The sequence below is a fragment of the Cydia pomonella genome, chromosome 14 (genome assembly GCF_033807575.1).
Source record: "Cydia pomonella isolate Wapato2018A chromosome 14, ilCydPomo1, whole genome shotgun sequence".
NCBI classification, from domain to species: Eukaryota; Metazoa; Arthropoda; class Insecta; order Lepidoptera; family Tortricidae; genus Cydia; species Cydia pomonella.
In genome coordinates, this window is record NC_084716.1 from 4,808,164 (window position 1) to 4,829,185 (window position 21,022).

General features: G+C 38.1%; 1 protein-coding gene across 1 annotated transcript; it reads right to left on the reverse strand.

Moving 5' to 3' along the window:
- Positions 1 to 5,449: 5,449 nt before the first annotated feature.
- On the reverse strand, positions 5,450 to 7,541 carry LOC133525331 (uncharacterized). The gene is made up of 2 exons (XM_061861618.1): positions 7,065 to 7,541; positions 5,450 to 6,142 (listed from the first exon to the last, which is right to left on the reverse strand). The coding sequence occupies exons 1-2, from the start codon at positions 7,296 to 7,298 to the stop codon at positions 5,450 to 5,452; spliced, it is 927 nt and encodes a 308-aa protein (XP_061717602.1). The 5' UTR covers positions 7,299 to 7,541.
- Positions 7,542 to 21,022: the final 13,481 nt, after the last annotated feature.

Here is a 21,022-nt window from a genome sequence, read left to right on the forward strand (position 1 = left end):
GCACAACGGTCTAATTACTGAATTAGAGAAAACGCTATCAAAAATCTATAATCTTCCAACTAAAATCTCTTTAAATGTCAATATAGATGGGTTACCAATTTATAAAAGCTCAAATATTCAACTATAGCCAATATTGTGCAACATCGCTGAAATAAAAAATATATCTCCCTTTGTGGTGGGCATATATATGAAGGAAAGACAAAGCCATCTGATCTGAACTTATACTTGAATCCATTTATTAATGAAATGCTTCAACTGCAACAAAATGGTTTGAGGGTCTTTACTTCGACAAGGAAGGAAATGAGCATTGAAGTTAGCATCAGAGCGTTTATATGTGATTCACCGGCAAGAGCTTCAGTAAAAGGTAAACTTTGATTTTAGTAAGTAATTATACTATGAAGGACACTACATAAGTAATACATTTCGTATGCTGGTTATTTAGGTAATTTACATGTCAGTAATAAATATACAACTAGTTTTTTGCAGGTGTTTCCAACTTCAACAGTAAGCATGGTTGCCAAAAATGTACAGTTATTGGTGAATACAGTCATCTGTCACATACTGTAATTTTCCCGAAAATTGATTGCTGTAAGAGAAACGATGAAGATTTTCGTGCAAAAAAGTACGGACAACATCATAAGGTTGATTCACCATTGCTAAGATTAAAAATTGATATGATTGAAAACATCCCCGTATCTGACTCTCTACACCTCATAGACTTGGGAATAATGAAGCCTTTGTTAGTTGGTTGGCGAGATGGAAATTTCATTATACGGGTCACTAAATGGAGTAGTCAGGATATAGAAAAAGTTAATACATTTTTATCCACAATACGTCTTCCCAAGGAAATTCATAGAGCGGTGCGAAAAGTCGACGTTTTGGCGCATTGGAAGGCTTCGAAATTTCGCACTTTTTTACTATATCTGGGAATAGTAATTTTAAAATATGTAATGAAGCCCGATGCTTACAACCATTACATGTTTTTTTTGTGCTATAACAATTTCTTCGAATAAAAGGTATTTTATTTTTTTGAGACTGGCGCAGGAATTGTTAAATTCTTTTGTATTGAATTACCGACACTTTTATGGCAAAGAATACATCACTAGTAATGTGCATAATTTGTGTCATCTTGTGGATGAAGTAAGAAAGTTTGGAATATTGCAGACTTTTAATGCTTATCCCTTCGAAAATAAGCTCCAAACGATAAAACACTTAATAAGACAAGGCCATAGTCCCCTAGCACAAGTTGCAAGAAGATTGCAAGAAAGTCATCAAGTTGAAATTGATAATTATAATCAAAACTTAGTATATCCTTTCGTAAAAGAGCAAAGAAGCAAAAATGGGAGAATTTTTGTTCTTCATTTAGAATGTTTCATTATTTTAACTCAAGAATGCGATAAATGGTTTTTAACGACTGACAACAGGGTTATAGAAACTAAATCAATTCATTACAGTGAAGCTGAAGGAATAAAACTGGATACACTGTAAATAATTTAAACGACGCCTTTGACTATCCCATAAAATCATCCATAATTAAGTTGGCAGCTTTGAGAAAGAGGGCAAAATACTCTGTTCTAGAAGCGAATTATTATTTTGTACCTCTCGCCTTCGAGACAACGGGGTGTTGGGGGTCTGACGCCATAGCGTTTATAAGGGAAGTGGGACGTAGGATTAGGGAGAAGACCTCTGATGCCCGCGCGGGTTCGTACCTGGTGCAGAGGTTGGCCATCGCTATCCAGCGCGGTAACGCGGCAAGTGTGATGGGCACCTTTGCGCCCGGTGCAGCACACGGAGGTCTTTTAGAATAAGATAGTAGTTTATTTATATATTATTGTTTTGTGTGTAAAAAAAATATATTTTTTTTTTATCGTTAAGTAGAATTATTTACTGCGTAACAATTGCGTAAATTTGTATAAGTTCATTGATTTGCAATATAGTGTCTTTGATTTTGATCTCTCCAACATAATATATCCATAATTAATATTTATAAGTGCATAGATTATATTGTTTCTAAGTCAAGCAATATTAGCGAGTTTATGGTTGGTGATATAATATGTAAATTAATTTGTATTAAATATGACTCTGAAGTTTATTTTATACCTTTGATACACACTTTATATAAATAAAACTAATATGAGAAAATTAAAGAAATCAGACCAAATAATTCGTGTAGTTTTGAAAGTTGGTACAATTATTCCTAAAGATGTCCAGATGAATATACTAAAAATCCCCGATGGTGGGACCGGAGCCGGAGGGGGGGGAGAGGGGGGGAAGGTCTCTTTTTCACCTTATTTTATAATAACTCCAAAACTATTTAAGATATCTCTTTAGTGACTTCTACATTAATTATCTATATTAAATTTCCTATAACTTATGTTTACACCATATTACTCTACGGTCAATACTTTAGGAGATACAGAGTGTTAAAGGTGATAAAAATAAGAAACAAACTCGTTACTTATACAAATTTTAATTCTGAAAAAATACATAAATTTTTGCACGCGTATGCCGACTTATCAATCAAATTGTGTTTCATCTTCGTCATCTTTATCATTAACATCGATGGGGGAGTGCCCATTAGTACAAGCCCCCAGGCAGCCATTACAGATAAGACTACACTTAATGCCCGCTTTTCGGCAACTGCATTTTCCAGGACAGCCACTTTTGCATCGGCAAAAAATTGATTTTAACAACGCGTCAGGAGCAGGAGGATCCAAGGTCATGATTGGTACTAAGTTTCCATCGACTCCTCGCTTCCAACCCCATATTTCAGGAGGCAGTTGGTTCCCAAGCCACTCTTGAACTTGATGGAATACTCTGTAAGAGTGATATTTTGCTGACCCTTTGGTAGGAGGGAGGGAAGAAAGATCTGGTTTGGGCTTGGTACAAGATTTCAGAAAAACTGTGAATCGATATCTGTTAATCTCAGACTGAGTACTGGGCGCTCGGTATACTTGAAGAAACATTTTTTCTCCGGCTTCTGCTATAACATCCGGAGTTGATGTCGGGTCATAAAACACAGTTGCTATTTCTTTTACTATTGGCTTTTGATCAAAAAGCTTAATAATTGCTATTTTGCCCTTCCTGTAAATAGCTGAAGTTGTATCACACCCACTGAAACTATGCAGAAAGAGAATAGAACAACAAAATGAATGTTTTTGAAGTTCTTGGGAGGAAAATATTTTGGTTTCCACTTTCCCTCTTCCCGGTTTGACAAAAAACAATTCTTTTTCTGGAGGAGTAAGTGCCATTAAAAGGACTAAAAGATCAACATCTTCTCCAATAACAGTGACCACAAGATTGTCTACAGCTTTATCAATTGCAGTGCGAATAATTGTGCAGTCAGCATCTCTCGCAGCTATTCGTGTTTCTATGTTGGCAGCTTGCATTTTTTCTGACAGAAGTTTGATCAGTTGAGACTTGTTTTTTGTATTTGATAGAAAATGCTCTTGCTGAACAGTGACCTTCATCGAGAGATTGATGTTAATATCAACAGACGATTTCACCGTTCTCCTTCTTTGTTCAGATGTTTTTGTACTGTTTTCTACGTCATCGTACCCATCAAACACGACGGTAGAATGTGGTCCGTAATGACATTTCACATAATCTATGTACTGGTCACATATCTTCAGAGATATCTGGCTTTATTCAATGATGGCTTAATGAGGAAAACAACAAAAGCGGCTTTATATGATGTTTTATCGAAATCCGACAGTAATGTAAATTTGAAGAATAATGAGACGGTTGTCAAGTGCACGTGCAAGTGGTACGGTGCAAAGAAAGCCACCATCAACAACCGTCTCATTATTCTTCAAATTTACATTACTGTCGGATTTCGATAAAACATCATATAAAGCCGCTTTTGTTGTTTTCCTCATTAAGCCATCATTGAATAAAGCCAGTGGATAGGGAGCCAATTCATACTCCAAATGTGATGCTAAATGTTCATCATCCTTCTTGGCAATCGCAATCCTTTGAAAAAGAAGCAATGGATCGACAACTACTATCTCATCATTAATCTTGACAGCACTGTGCATGGCTCCCAATGATAGAACTTTGTCTTTACGCTGTAGTTTTACGTCTGCGAAGTTATTCCCCAGCGTTTTTTCCATGAGCTGTTTACCAATTTCTTCTGCAAGGTGGCAATTAACTTTGCTATTTCCAACAATACCAGTCGATAAGGACATGAGGTTTCCTGTCTTTGGGAATGGGTAATGATCCATAAACCACGCGTAAAGCTTTTTTCTGTCTTCTTGATCCCTGCACTGACGAGACAAAAGAAGATCTGCATGTTGATCTCCCGAAGAAAAATATACTCCACTAAATACCTCAAGTGCAGAGCAGATGGCATGACTAACAACCGTCGCTTGTAACCATTTTGCCAGTGTTGAATCCGTGATTCCCTTTCCTCGGGTCATTCCTCCACAGCTCTTCATGCTGCGCATCAAGGTCTGCTCTATGTCTGACCAAACTCCAGACCAAAAGGTATCGCCTCTTCTTATAGTGAAATATCCTTTTTTTTACAAATAACTGATATTCGTGGGGCGTCATTCTTGTTTCAAGCTGAAGCATATCTTGCAGATACAAATGTGCACATCGTGCATATTGGAAGTGACCGCTGGCATGAAAAAATGGAATCATTTTGTGGACACAGCTAAGATGACCCTTCCAATCACCAGCTCGCTCTGCAGCAATGAACTGTTTCATAATAGTCACCATGTGGTAGTATTGGATCCATAATGCAGCGGTAGGTCCATTTTCTTTTAAATCATTTAGTTTATTCATAATTTTTGACTGAAGTGAAGTCAACTGCTCATTGTTCATTATTTTATCTTCACTTAGAGGCTCAGTTCGCATGTCTTTTAAAAGGGTATTTATAGTTTCCTTTTCATCGTCATTAATATCCATATCATTTAAAATCATTTGTGACATAGTCGTGTGGACTAATAAATGTGCACGAACTGCTCTTGCGTAAGCATGACCGCTCAAAATGTGTTCCACTGAGTTTGGAGCAAAAATATTGCATAGTAGATCCCTTAGGCCACTTCCTGCCATTATGTGTCCAATGCAACCCAGGTAAGACATTAACATATGGAACCCGCCAAGCCTCACGATGATATTTTGTATATTTGGATCATCTCGACTAGATGCAATAATATCCCGAGCTTTTATATAAAGAGGTAGATCAAATGTGACAAAACATGTTTGGGTCAGGCACCGGTCCGTGGCACATTTCAATGCAGTGTATATTGTGTCATAGTCAGTTGGAGGTGAAGTTATGAAAGGTAAGGGGATAACAGCACTTTTATCAAAGTTCTGGCTTGGCTGAATACATCGCATGAAACCTTTCCATTCGGGTACATCAGGCACTTCGAGCCACTTGCCGCTTATCCATAACATATCACTTAGACTTGGTACTGTCGTGTCTTGGTGTAACAAATTTGATTGGTTAACATCTTGTTGCTTGTGATTCATTTGAGGCAGGTGAAATGTAAGAAGCAGTGCTATAGCCATATTGTCTCGAAGATCCTGGGGCAGAGAACCTCAACGTGTCAGTATATTGAGAACCAGTGTTTAATGAATAGCTCCTGAAGTGTCGTTCCGGCTTATTATTATATTGTTGTGAGACACCTGAAGTTGAATGGGTTTGAGGAATAGAGGCATGAGTAACAGACTGGTAGTTTTCAACCGGTTGGCCAGACTGGTAACGTTCTAATAAATTATACATTTCAATTTTTAATTTTAAACGCTTATGATCAGGAACTTTTTTGATCTCCTTAACTAATGAAAGACAAAACAGTTTATCTTCATCATCTTCTTTCCTTTCTTCTTCATTCTTTCTATTTAAACTTTTTTCTATAATGTTTGCAAAATGCTCGTCAGCTGGATGAAGTTTGTATTTCTTCCGTGGCACCTTTTCTGTCGGAGATGCACTATTGTTCATGCTATTTAATTCAACGTTTACTGGTGTTTCCTCATTGTCTAAGCTATTATCAGTTATTTTTTTATTTAATACTGGTTTAAGAAATGACAATCTTTGCAAATAGGCAAACGTAGATGTCGTTGATGCTGACGAACCAGATTTCAATTTTGTTTTTTTTATTTCTTTTACATAACTATCTCGCAGATTCTTCCACTTTTTCTGTAAAATTGATCCTGTAAAAGAAATTATATTTACAGTTATATATTTTTGTTACAGATACCTTGCCACCGGATGTTCACTTACAGAAATCCAATATAATTATAAAATAGGTAAATCAACACTTTCGGCTATAATTCAGCAAGTATGCCAAATTTTATGGAGAAATTTAAAAGGAATTGTCATGAACCAACCAAACAGGGAGAAGTGGTTACAAATAGCTGAAGAATTTAAAAAGAAAGCTTTTTTTCCCAACTGTATCGGTGCTTTAGATGGAAAACATGTTCGTTTAGTCCAGCCACCGGGATCGGGCTCTATGTACTACAATTATAAACACTTTTTTTCATTGGTTTTAATGGCTCTGTGTGATGCAAACTATTGTTTTACATGGATCGACGTTGGAGCTTATGGCAAGGACAGTGATTCAGGTGTATTTAAGGAAACATCGTTTTTCAAAAAACTGACAGAAAATTCTTTGGATATCCCTGAACCAATATGTATTACAAATAATGAGAATGTTTCCAATACGATGCCTTACGTAATTGTGGCTGACGAAGCTTTCGCCATGTCTAAAAATCTGATGAGACCATACGGAGGTAAACTATTGTCGAAGGAAAAAAGAATATTTAACTACGGCCTTACTTTAGCACGAAGGTATGTTGAATGTACATTTGGCATAATGTGTGCTAAATGGCGAATTTTGCACCGGCCTATAGACGTCAAAATGGATTTTGCAAATGACATAGTGAAAGCCATTTGTGTTTTACACAATTTTGTTAGAACTAGAGATGGTGTCAATCAAGAAGACCTTATTAATCCAGCGCCGTTGGCTAATATGAGCCGATTCAACAGTGGACGGGCAATACATGACGCAGATAAAGTTCGAACCACATTAACAAATTACTTCGTAGGTGAGGGTGCATTAGATTGGCAAGAAAATATGATTTAGTATGTACTTAGAAATAAAATAAAATTTTAACTTACCCAAGTTTTTCTTTTTCTCTTCCGAGTCATCATGGTTGCAAAATATTAAAACTAATTCTTCCCATGACCTTCTCTTTATTATTTTATTAGAATATTGCTTCGAATTAAGATTCCAAATCGCATCTCTTTTTTCAATTTCGTCAATAAGTAAATCGAGACATATTTCCTCCTCCATTTTGTACGTCGCTCCGTGCGTCCAACCGCCTCAAACCGCGCGGGTCATCTGAACAGGTCGAGACAGGACTGTAGTTCGTGTCCCGCGCGGCGCCGCGCGGGACAAGAACTTGCGCGCGGTACACGGCGGTGCGCGCGGTGCCGCGCGGCGCCGCGCGCTCATGTGTACAGCAACATACATTTGTTACGATCTTGAACCGCGCGCTGAGCAAACCGCGCGGCACCGCGCGTTCATCTGAACGTAGCCTTACACTGCGAGCTGTACCATGTCTAATTTAAGATCTTGTGCCCAATGTCACGGAAGCATACAACGGTTTTATGTGATTTTAAATCACTAATCAATATTCTATCGCCATATATCTCCTTAAGTTTAGATTTAACCGTGTCTGTAGTTGGCTTTTGCCCGGTAATTTGGTTCATCAAATGATCTATGGACATTTGAGAGTCTTTATTTTGTTCTATGAAACATTGTATTTGTTCCATGGCTTTAGCTAAAGTATTGACCGTAGAGTAATATGGTGTATGTGCGTTTGAATTTCGCGCAACCATCTTTGTTGTTCTGAAGTCCTGTATATGTGAAAATATTGATTTGCGTATCTTTACTTTTCATTTAGATTACAAGTATTAATAAAGAATAATGAAACGTTGGCTTAAAGGCCATAAAAGTGTTGCAACAAAATCTACCGAATGTTTAAATGTGGCACGCCCGGAGGATACAGCAACTCCCGATCATGACGGTGATGCGACGACGTCAAACTTCACGGTTTCGAAGGCGAAAAAAAGGAAATATAATGAATCATACATCAATCTTGGATTTGTGGATTCCAACGGCTCACCCCTCTGTATGTTATGTAGTAAACTGCTTCCTAATAGTTCCATGGTACCTACCAAGATGCGCCGACATTTAGAAACTGTACATCCTGAGTTTAAAGACAAGAATGAAGATTTTTTTTTACGTAAAAAAGAGCAATTATTGAAAAGTCAAAAAACTATGATGCAAACGACCCAAACTGTCAATGAAAACGCCACGGAGGCATCGTATTTAGTTAGCTATCGCATTGCACAAGCAGGTGAAGCGCACACTATCGCTGAGAATTTAATAAAACCATGTATGTTAGACGTAACAAAATGTATGCTCGATGATAAATCTGCAAAGCATATTTCTACTGTGCCGCTGTCAAACGATACTGTTTCGCGCCGAATTCATGATATGGCAAGCTATGTCAAACAAGAACTTGTTACACGTCTACAAACAACACAATTTGTCTTGCAAATGGATGAGTCTACCGATGTCGCCGGTCTGGCCATCTTGCTGGTTATTGTGAGATACCCATATGAACGTTCTTTTGAAGAAGACATGCTTATGTGCTCACCACTGCCCACAAATACTACCGGAGAAGAAATATTTAATAAAATAAATATTTTCTTTGAAGAATGCCAGCTCAATTGGAATAATTGCATCGACGTTTGTACAGATGGGGCCAAGGCAATGACCGGTAAAATAACAGGAGCAGTAACACGAATTAAAAGTAAAGCGCCTAATTGTAGTTCCAGCCACTGTATCCTACATAGACAGGCACTGGCGATGAAAAAAATGCCGCCAAATTTAAAACTGGTTTTGGATGAAGCGGTTAAAATAATAAACTACGTGAAAACACGTCCACTACAATCCCGATTGTTCTCAATACTGTGTGAAGATTATGGCAGCAAACATAAAACACTACTACTCCATACTGAAGTGAGATGGTTATCTCGGGGTAAAACTTTAACAAGGCTTTTTGAACTTAAAGAGGAGTTACAAACATTTTTCAAAGACAATTCTTTTAATTTGAAAGACCGTTTGTATGACGAAACGTGGCTGTTCCGACTATCTTTTATGGCAGATATCTTTCAAAAACTGAACGAATTAAATTTATCATTACAAGGTAAACAGACAACAGTGTTTCAGGCCTGTAACAAAATAACCGCCTTCAAAAGAAAACTAGATTTTTGGATTGTTTGTGTTGGTAAGAAAGAAATAGAAAGCTTTACATCACTCAGTGAGTTTGTCAGCGATAAAGGCTCAGAAATGTTTCAAGCTGATTTGTTTGAAGAATTGGTCCAATATCTCACTGCAATGCGCGAGTCTTTTGAGGCGTATTTTCCCGTAGAACAGAATACAAAAATTAAAATGAATTCATGGATTCAAAATCCTTTTGTACCCAACATGCCAAAGCCCGAATGTATGTCAAACGAGATATACGAATCATTTTTAGAAATGACATCAGACACCAGTATGGAGGCACTGTTCAAATCGATGCCTCTCAATGATTTTTGGTGCAGAATTCGCGATGAATATCCACTTCTTGCCAAAATGGCCGTGAATGTTCTTCTTCCGTTCCCAACAACATACTTGTGCGAAACAGGATTCTCAACCTATGCAGCTACAAAAACAAAATACCGCAATAGACTGAACGCTGAATCTGATATGAGGCTTCAACTCTCTTCTATCAAACCTGATATCAAACAAGTGATGAAAAATAAGAAGCAGTATCATACTTCCCATTAGATCCGTTCTGGTTTTCTTTTTTTTCATTTATTATATATTATGTAGCCGTTGCATTGTATGTAACACGATTGTTAATAAAGAGTACACACATATTTTTTTTTATTTGGGGCTCCGTCAAATATTTGGCTTTCCAAAAGGGTTCCGTCACCAAAAAAGTTTGAGAACCACTGTCCTAAAGTATTGACCGTAGAGTAATATGGTGTAAACATAAGTTATAGGAAATTTAATATAGATAATTAATGTAGAAGTCACTAAAGAGATATTTTAAATAGTTTTGGAGTTATAATAAAATAAGGTGAAAAAGAGACCTTTCCCCCCCCCCCCCTCCCCCCTCCGGCTCCGGTCCCACCATCGGGGATTTTTAGTATATTCATCTGGACATCTTTAGGAATAATTGTACCAACTTTCAAAACTACACGAATTATTTGGTCTGATCAAAGATTTCGATGCTAATTTTCTTAGGCTAAACAGTAAATTTAAAAGAAATTATGTTTTATTTTCCATAACAATTTGCAGTATAACTCAATATTTTTCATTTAAAATGAAGAAGCAATTAAACTTTCAAAAATAATCAAAATACGTATATTTTCTTACACGAACCAAAGGTTTCGTTATTGATAAAAACTGCGTCTATAGAGCGACCACTGAACTCGGTTCTGGCGGAGCTCAAAATTATGTTTTATTTTTCATATTAATTTGCAGTATAACTAAATATTTTTCATTTAAAATTACGAAACAGTGAAAATAGCAAAATTTGACGAAAATAATCAAAAAAGGTACATTTTCTTACACAAAACAAAGTTTCGTTATTGATAAAAACTACGTCTATAGACTATATAGAGCGACCACAGATCTCGGTCCTCGTCTGCGCGGTACGGAGGCGCCGGGGTACGGCCGATCCCACACTGGAACGGAAACCGCATGTCGTTCCGTTGTGGGAGCGGGACAGCTCTATATACGTGTATAGCGCTATGCCGCTCCTAAAACGGAACGACATGCGGATTCCGTTCCAATGTGGGATCGGCCTAAGACGACTAAGTCTTTCTTTCCCCGTTATGCGTCTTTCTTCGCTACCCCTGTACCAATCAGGCGAGGACTGAGTTGAGTGGCTGGGCTATAGTGACACCCTTATTATTATTTGATTTATAGAATGAAAATTATAATATGAAAATTGAAACTAGCCTAGTGAATTAGATTAAGATATTATTAAAAGTAATAAATATACTAGGTACTTACTTACTAAGTAGGAACCAAAAGTTACATAAAAAGGAACTTAATAATATTAACAATCAAGATTTAGGTACATTGAATGTTAAAAATCAAATCTTTGCAGTGCGACATTTTCTTAATGTATCTCGGCAGCCATCGTATTTCCGAATATCAACGAACTGCTAACCGAGGTAACCTCCATATACTTACTCCCAGAGATAAGCAATCGTTAATATTCGGAAAACGATGGCAGCTGTGACAAATCCTAACATTAAACAAGTGTTTCCAGGCGGTTTTTCGGGGAAGATGTTTCATTGTTTTCTTTGTTAGAATTATTAGGCATTTCTAGGCCTGCAAGGTGGTTTGCCGGGGAAGATGTTTCATTGTTTTCTTTGTTAGAACTATTAGGCATTTCTAGGTCTGCAAGGTGGTTTGCCGGGGAAGATGTTTCATTGTTTTCTTTGTCAGAACTATTAGGCATTTCAAGGCCAAGGCACGGTTCAGATTGTTTTTTTTTTTAAATTTAGGTCTGTTTTTTGTAGCCGATGTCCGCATTTTTTTACTGCCACTCCTTTGTTCGGAGTTTTTTAGTTAAAAAAATTATGGCACTCTACTAAAGTGAAGAGACTATGGGAGCCATGAACCAAATTAAAAAAGAAGTTAATTATTCCTGTATGACTTCGGAAGCAAAATTTTTCTTGAGAAGTGCGAGAACCTCCGGCCCATGAACATTTTTTGAGAAAATTTCTGTCAAACATGACATCAATTAACAAATATGCATTGTTGATGCCTCTCCCTTTACATTTACCGCAAATTATTGAAAATTGTTTCTTCAATTCAACTAGTGAATCTGGATTGTCTAACGATTTTTCCATTTTAATCAGATCTTCAAGACAAGTTATAGGTTGTATAGATTCAGTAGTTTCATCATTAATTATAGGCGGAGAGTAACATTTTTACTATCTGTTCAAATTGAACGCTTAATTTTGATAAATTTAACATGAATGCCTGTTGACTTTCTAATATTATTTTCTGGTTTTCCTGTAGGGTTCTTACACTTTCCATAATATTTGTACCTATAGTATTTAAATTCTCACTAACAGCATCCATTTTTGTAAGTAATATATTAAATATTTCAGTAAGTCGATATTAAAGTCGAGCTGTCCTTCAGTTTCCCCCGTCACATTATGCTCTTCGAAATTTATTCCTGAAGTCTCACCGGTAACATTATGTTCGTCGTTTATATTTGAGCTTTCTTCAGGCGGACTTTGTTGTAAAATAATCACCGCATTTTCCAAATTTTGTGTTTGAGGCATTTTATTCATCTGGAAATAAATAAATATATTGGAGATGTTTTTATACAGATAGAGCTTTAAACTAAGCAAAGCTTATGATATTGGCGGGGCGGGGGGTAGATATATGATTCCATATAAATCGTCCATTACTCAGAAACAAATATGTAAATTTAAATGTCATCGTAAAAGTTAGTATTTTAATTAAATTTTAATAGTTTTAAGAGCTTGATTACCGAAATACATTCTTGCACAATGTCATTAAAGGTCCGTTCGTTGCGGTTAGGTACTTTGAATATTTTTCGTGAAGAATAGTCGTCGTTGTCGGTTTCAGTTTCTGAAGCGTTGCACATTCTACTGATTTCACGTTCTGCTTCAATGAAAGTAGCCATATTTAATCTTTTAACTGTACACTTAAAAGGTTTCCAGTTTGATTCTACGCATGAATTTCCATTTTTGCGTAATTTTTCGTGGCCTTTGGGTGGCCAGTATAAAAATTCACCTTTCTCCCAACCACTGGGTACGGCTGTAAGGACAGTTTTCCCATTTTCAATCGTGCTTACTATTTTGTAAGACATATTGTATTAATCTGAAATTAAAAAAATAACTTATAACTATAACGGTTGTTAAGCAGCAATAGTTGCTAAGCGGGTGAGATGAGGTGTTCAAAATGACCTTCACGCGCTCTTGTTTTCTTAACTATAAAGTCGTGCCAAGATCATTGTGAACGCCTGACCCGCTTAGCTACTTCTGCTGCTGACTTTAGACACAATAACCGTTCATAAACATAGACCCCATTATCCATAAAAACTTAGCATTGGCTTTAAGTGACTACTCCGTGTGTTTACCTATATCATTGAAAAGCACACTTTCAGGACCTACGCCAAGTTTTTAAAAATAAGGAGGACCAGAACTGAACTCAGTAGCAAGAGAGGAAACAAAGTTGACTAGAATCCTCAGAAAGAACTGTGGTAGCCAAAGATGTTTCATAACTGAAAACCTGAAAAGGAAACTTAACATTAAAAGTAACAGTTCAAAAAGACAAGTATCTTTACTTAATAACTTAACATCATGTGCCTCTGATAGCTGCACAATTAAAATTAAATCAAGAATAAATTCATATACTGTTGACGTAAATTGTATGATTATTCAAACGGTTTCTGACAACATTCCCAGTGTGGATCTGAATCTAAACGAATTGAACTTACTCAACAATATACGATTAGCGGATCCTCAGTTTTATAAAAGTAACAAAATTGATATTTTGATCGGATCCGACATAATGTGGAATATTGTCAAGGGTGGGTATCAAAAGACGCTAGGCAAAAACGGGCCTACGCTAATTTACTCAAAGTTTGGTTGGTTGGTAGCGGGACCCATGTGCCCTACCACTCCTATTTTGCCGCGAGGTAAGATATTGTGTAATTTTAGCCAAGAAATCAAGGATTCACTTTTCAAATTCTGGGAGTTGGAAACATTTACCGCACCCACTAAAATATATTCCACTGATGATCAAATATGTGAAGAATTATTTGTAAAAAACACAATCCGGTTAGACTCCGGTCGATTTCAGGTTTCAATGCCATTGAAAGAGTCCCCAGAGGTCCTGGGAGACTCATTTGCTTTAGCTAAAAGATGTTTTTTCAATTTAGGGAGGCGTTTCCGAAAACAGCCGACTTTAAAACAAATGTATAGTGAATTTATTCAAGAATATGCAACACTGGGCCACTTGACTGAAATAGAAAGGCCACCAAATGGCAATTTTCTCCCCCACCACCCTGTATTACGGGAAATAAGTGAAACAACCAAATTGCGGACTGTCTTTAATGGATCAGCACGCACCACATCAGGTAAATCTTTAAATGATATTCAGTACGTGGGCCCAGCACTATAGTGAGATTTTTCTAACATCACATATTTGACACATGACAGCACCCATATAATGTAAATGTGTATGATCCAATCACATAATTAAAAACAAAACCACGCAATTATAATATGTCTTTCGTTACCACTCATACTACACACACTTTTTTAATGTAATTATGCTTATAGTTTTTTTTTTCTCATCGTATATCTGAAGTATTTAACAATAATAAATCACTGCACAAACGTTTACGTCCTAAGGGTCTCTTTTTTTAAAACCAGCGTTGTGGTCTAATCATTTTTTTCGATTCGGGTAACGTATTAGTAAGTTAAAGATAATCGATAAAATCGATATATTTATAACCTACAGAAAATACAAAAATAAGGTATTATAACTAAGAAAACATTAACTTAAACAAATACTTTTAAAAAGCCATTATAATAATAGATCTTTACCGTACAATTTGCAAAAAAATATGTCGATTTCTGAGCGGATCAAATTTGACGTCAAAATCATTCATTTGTCAAATGTCAAATGCGCAGTCTGTCGAAGTTTCTCCGTCTTACTGTGCGCATATTCCGTTTCTTTTCGTATTTTTCACCTGGCTTTATTTTTGGATTCTTCTCTTTCACATCTGGTTACCTTGGCTCGTATTTTTGGACTTTTCTTGTGATTTGAATTTAGTTGACTTTGGACCTAAAAATGCCTAAACCGTACGGTAAACAGGCGCGGCAAATGGTCGTAAAACTCTACCAGTTTTTTGAGAAGGAGTCTCAGAATGGTGGGCCTCTCTTGCCTGTGACTCAAGTGCGAGAACGCGTGGCGTCTGTGCTCAACATTAGCCCATGGATTGTGACCTGCATACTAAAAGAAAAATATGGAGCTTCTGGGATGGAAGATAAAACCATGCGGTCACCTAACAAGAAGAGAAGGAAAGCCAAACCAGTGACCGGTATTGACAGTTTTGACATTGAGGCAATTAGAAACCATGTATATGGTTATTACACAAAAAAAGAATGCCCTACTTTGAAATCCTTAGTAATTAATTTCCTTAAAAGATGCTGGATTATTCAACGGAAGTGTATTTTCATTGAGGATTGTTTACAAAAAATCAAGTTTCCGTTACGTTATGCGAAACCAACGGAAAGTAATAATGGAGCGCCAAGGTATTGCATTAAAAAGAATAACATTTTTGCGAAAAATGAAAAATGTCACAGATTGGAATAATGTGGTGTTTTTAGATGAGACATGGCTCAACAGTAACCATACTGTATCAAAATCATGGACAGATGGGACACAGGCATCCACATCAAAAGTGCCTATGGGAAAAGGAGGGCGTGGGAGGGAGGGAGGGAGGGCGTGAGGGCGTGGGAGGGAGGGAGGGAGGGCGTGAGGGCGTGGGAGGGAGGGAGGGATGCCGGATCTGCTGGTGGTGGATTTGTGTTAGACAGTCTGCTGGCCTTTGAGTCAAAAAGCACCAAAGATTACTGTACAGTCCCATTACTGTACATGCTTACGTTGCGATAAACTATAGCGTAAGCCCTACGTGATGCATACGTCATGTGACATTAAGAAAATAGAAAATAGATTAATTAACGCACAATAGAAATGTCAAGGGTATGCATCATCTAAGAAATTATAATTATATTTAATATTGTTAAATGTCACCTAAATGCCATGCACGTAGACAGCCACTATATAAACCCTGGTTTTCCTCAATAAATCGTTCAGTAACCATCCAACCTTCAGTGTATTATTCTACCTCCGCCACCAGCGCTACCAGTCGCATCAAGCAAGTGTAAGGGCTAACGGCCCCTACATTTTAAATAAAGTCCTTCGAACCTCTCCGGGTCCTTCGCTGCTCACAAAAGGTATTTAGTGTTTTTTTGTTGCTTATTACGATAGTGAATCGGTTTCCTGGCCTCCCACAAGCGGGTCTCACCAGTAAATTGAGAAGGCACATATATCGTGCTAAAAACACTGATTGCCTGTGAGCTGTGAACACGGACATCGGGCTGAACCAGAGGTAATACTCCACCCACGCTGCGCTCCGGAACCTACAACTACAACAGCATCTGAAGACAGACGGGGTGCAAGCTCTACGTGTTGTGTATTAATCAAACTCGTCAGCTCACTCATACTCGGTAAACTACTGAGAACATCAGCTTAACAATTGGCTATCCTATCGCCTGTCACGGTAACAGGAAACCCGGCGGTGATTGGACATAACAACTAACTTCAAGCGACAGCTTAGCTTTCAACTCATCATGAGCAAACTCCTGCAGCAACAAGCCTGCTTTGAAAGCATCAAGTCCCTGTGCGCCAACTACAAGAAAGACTCAGCGGACAGGAAAACTCGCGACTATTTAAACAAACGGCTGGCCAATCTTGACGCCTTATGGGATAAGTTCGAAAGCTTGCTATATGTTGCAAGACCTGCTCATTACGAGCCATTTGTGACGAAGACGTGACGTCACACACTATGACGTCATCCGGAATAGTCACTCTAGCACAAGGTTGTGTACTACAATCCAAATATTTAACTATTCACTCGGATCACAATGTCACCCAAAACATCGATCTGCGTCGAAGATGTCAACTTATTGAACATATGGCACAGCGGTTCTGGAAGGCTTGGTCTTATGATTACCTAACTCAACTCCAACATCGAAGCAAATGGAACAACCCTACCAAAAACATTGAAAAGGGCGACATAGTCCTTGTCAAGGAGGACAACTTACCGCCTGCAAAATGGGCCCTTGGCCGCGTCATAGGCGTCCACCCGGGCCCAGATGGTCTAACTCGTGTAACAACTATAAAACCTAAAAATGGGACTTTGAAGCGTCCCATTGTCAAGCTTTCGCTCCTACCAATAGAACCAAACAATAAACCCAATAACAAGCCATCGCAAAAACCAGATAAACCTGAAGAAAATGCATGACGTCATAACCGAATGCTTAAGTGGACTAACAAATATCGGCTTAGATACCACAACGTGGGATCCTATTATCGTTCATTTGATGACTTTGAAATTGGACGCATCCACACACTAGAGTCGGCAAGAATCTGAATTTAATCGCCCCCAAGTTCACGCACGTCCAAAAAGCCCCACAGCCAGTCAAAGTCAAGAGGGGCCCAAATGACGAACCAGAACAACTGGCTGGGCGACAACTCAAACTCCGCGCCGTAAAGAACACCATCCGGGGCCGTGAAGGACAGCTCTCCAAAAAATCTCTCCCCAAGCTCCAATGCAGGAGTTTGGAGAGTGATAAAGGGATGGCCCTCGGGAGTTATAATACAAGATTGATACACCATCCCATAACGAGGATGGTTATAGCGCACCCGCGAGTAAAAGAACTGCAACCCGTGGCGCTCGGCAAACGCGACTCTGCGCGAGCGAACATGCACAAGGGTTGCTACGGACTCCATGATGCCAAAAACCGTACTGTGGTTAATCTGCCATTAAAATAATAATGAAAATATAAAGACCACCCAGAATGCAATATGAAACCAATAACAATAACCTACTAAACTAGCAGAATCCCAAAAAAGGGGGATCTCCATCATCCTTACAAGTGATAGTGATATAATAGCTGATAAGCATTATTAACTAAGCGAAACATTGTCAAATCTCACACCTACCTGTAGAATATAAGATTAAAACTCGAATGCACATTACATATTAACAAAGCACTTTGTAATTATAAGTAGGAAATCTAAGATTATAAATACTATTGTAACTTTAGCTATGTGACCTTTAGGTTAGGTTAATGTAGCACTATCCAGATTGTTTAATGTAATATTAACAGGAACATTTTCCATGTAGAAATTTAAAAATGATGATCCAAAAAAAACATAAATTTTAAAACGTGTGCAAATTTGGCGATCAATTAGGAAATTTATCTGTCAGATTTAAAAATATTTAAAACGCGCTCTTTCCAGTCTATGGTATGACAATAAATAATGTCTCAAGTTTTTAGATTTGAGAATGATTTAGATCATTTTGGACGCTAGAGAATCAGCCTAATTATCTTTAAGTCTGTCCCTGTTTCTAACTCGAAACGACGAATGTTTCGAAATTAGTCTTTGATGCTTTTATTGAATAGAATTACATCAGATTTTGGATTTGTTGATTAGTTTGTTCAGAACATTGAAACCAATTTCAATACAAATGTACGTTATTGACCAGTGTGAATCATTAACCACTTGATTTGACGTAGAACAATTAATATTATTTTAAGCCCATTTTCCTTTTGTGGTTTACTGATAACATTGTTCACTAAGTATTTACTTCGGCGCTTAGCATCGCTTACCATTGTATGGTAACAAAAAAATAATTCTTCTGTCATCATCATGTTCATTGTCCACTAATATTAATTAAAGCACACGTTCCATACAAAATATAAACGTGATAACTGTTTTGGTTTTCCTTTCTGATCCAACATAACAAGATCCATGACGTAATCACTATAAGGCTACGGTCGTACTGCACACGCCGCACGCAGCCGACAACGTCACGTCGCACGCAGCGTCTGAATGGTGTGTTCGAGAATGCTCGGGAGTGGTCGTTTTCGTTCGCTGCGTGCGGCGTCCCCCCGCCGCCCGCTGCAGCCGCCCGCTGGCCGTTGCGTCTTTAGTCATTTTGGAGCATTGCTGCGGCTGGACGCTAGCTCGAAATGGAGAAATTTACGAAAGAAAAAGACGAGTTATTGATTGAGTTAGTAAAGTCGAATAGTATTTTGTACGATACACGTGATAAAAACTTCAAAAACAATAACTTAAAACATAAAGTGTGGGAGAATATCAGTGAAACGCTAAATATTTACGCCAATTTTTCCGCAGCAGAAATAGGGTTTGGATGGAAGTTAGTTGGTGTATTCGTCAAACTTTGTTCAATCAATCTTAGTACTGTCGAAAACTCCGCCCGTGATAGTCGAAAATATTCCACAAATTTTAGTTCATTATCAATTAAATGCCTAGTCACCAAAATATTGTAGGCACCCTCCGTTTGTCTAGCTTTAAATATATTGTTCTTCTTTTTCTTTTGCTTCCTTGATATCATAAATAAAATGTCCTCATCATCTTCCTCCTTAAGCAGTAAATACGCTAGAGTTTTTTCCATCGTATACTACACACACACGTCCTTTCGCTACAAAAACTCTCGGAAACTGCGCGACTGGCCGCTGCGGCTACGGTCTCAAAACGACCAAAACACCCGCTGTCGGCTGCGTCCAGCGTCTTCCATCATGCGACGGGACGTTGTCGGCTGCGTGCGGCGTGTGCAGTACGACCGGGGCCTAAGAGCACGTCCAACGAAGCACGTACAACGAAGTCTATAAATAACTCGCAAAAAAACTGAGCCCTGATCGAACACGTTTTGTAAGTATTAATGACCTGGTAGGTTATGGAACGATAAGACTGTTTACGGACGTTTGTTTTTTCATGGTTACACAATACGCTATGTGTTTATGGAGACGGTGAGGTTAGTGGCCGATATCAGTGGCCATGACCCACCTAGTTAAGGCGTTATTTAGCATATGCTATATTAATGCATTAGCAATTAATTATGAACAGACATTCTAGGAAAAAAAAAATTGTCCTATGACTCCAGTAATTTGCTTAGAAAATAAAACACTGATACACGCTAGCAATTTTTTTATTTTCAATAGATTACATGTTTAGTTAACCCAATGACAAATGCAAGTCTGTCTTGGTGAGGTGTGAGCGAAACTGGAGGTACATTGTTTTATCTGTTTTAATGGTAGCCAGAAAGTAAAACAAAATGTTTGTTATTGGTGTATTTTTTTTTGAAAAATAAATACACCAATATCTTTTCTACATTAAAATTCCGTGAGACCAAGAGTGGCAGTAGTATCACGAGCCCGTGGCTCACTCATTTATTTGGTCCTTCGAACCGGACTCTGAGATGAAGCCGTGGGCTTAACGTGGGCAATTGAGAATCCGGTTCGAAGGACCAAATAAATGAGTGAGCCACGGGCTCGTGATACTACTGCCACTCTTGGTCTCACGGAATTTTAATGTAGAAAAGATATTGGTGTATTTATTTTTCAAAAAAAAAAAATTTACTATGGCGGGATGTGAAAGGCGGGGCGGGTTTGCGATACTTTCGCCGTTCACAAAACTTGAGAAGCGACTTAGCCTTAATCTAGGGGCTTACTTGGTGGGTCCTCGTTCTTCGCTCAGGCTTGATCTGCAGAAATCGGGTCCTTTTTTGATAGGCGCACCTCGTGGCCCGCTGGATGCCAAAACCACTGTTGCTTCTCGATTTTGATCACAAATCCGACGTAGTCCATATGATTGACAACCCCGGGGCGAAATACAACACATAAAAAACACTAAAAAACTAATAAGGGCGGTGCTACGGCGGCGATGCAATAATATGCTTCCAAACGTAGGAGTTTCAAGCGAAAACTGATTTTAGTAATGGCCGCGGGCGTTCACGCCTTGTTGCCCCTAGGTGGCGCTGTCGTACTCAGTTTTTAATAGGCGAGTATCGCATTGGCTCAAACATAGCCCCGGCCTTGAAAGGTTCCCTTTTCAAACCAGGAAATAAATTTTACTAATTAAATATACAGATATGCGTTACAAACTAGAAGGGCCGCTTAAACAGCCGAGGGAATTTAAGAATAGAACGTAGTTATATACATTAACCTACTTTACTAACACTAATGATGTTACAAAAAAAAAAAAAAACGGACTAAGGGATATTAGAAGGAAGTGGACACAAACGTACTACCGGGCGCCTATACGTGCCATTCTTTGTTTTTACTAAGACTACTCTTATCGCG

Bases quoted from the DNA above. Each gene is read 5' to 3' on its own strand.
- LOC133525331 (XM_061861618.1), bottom strand. From the start codon at position 7,298: ATGGAGGAGGAAATATGTCTCGATTTACTTATTGACGAAATTGAAAAA. The intron at 6,143-7,064 runs TAATGCACCCTC...TCAATTTTACAG, and splicing joins ATCATATTTTCTTGCCAATC to AAAAAGTGGAAGAATCTGCG.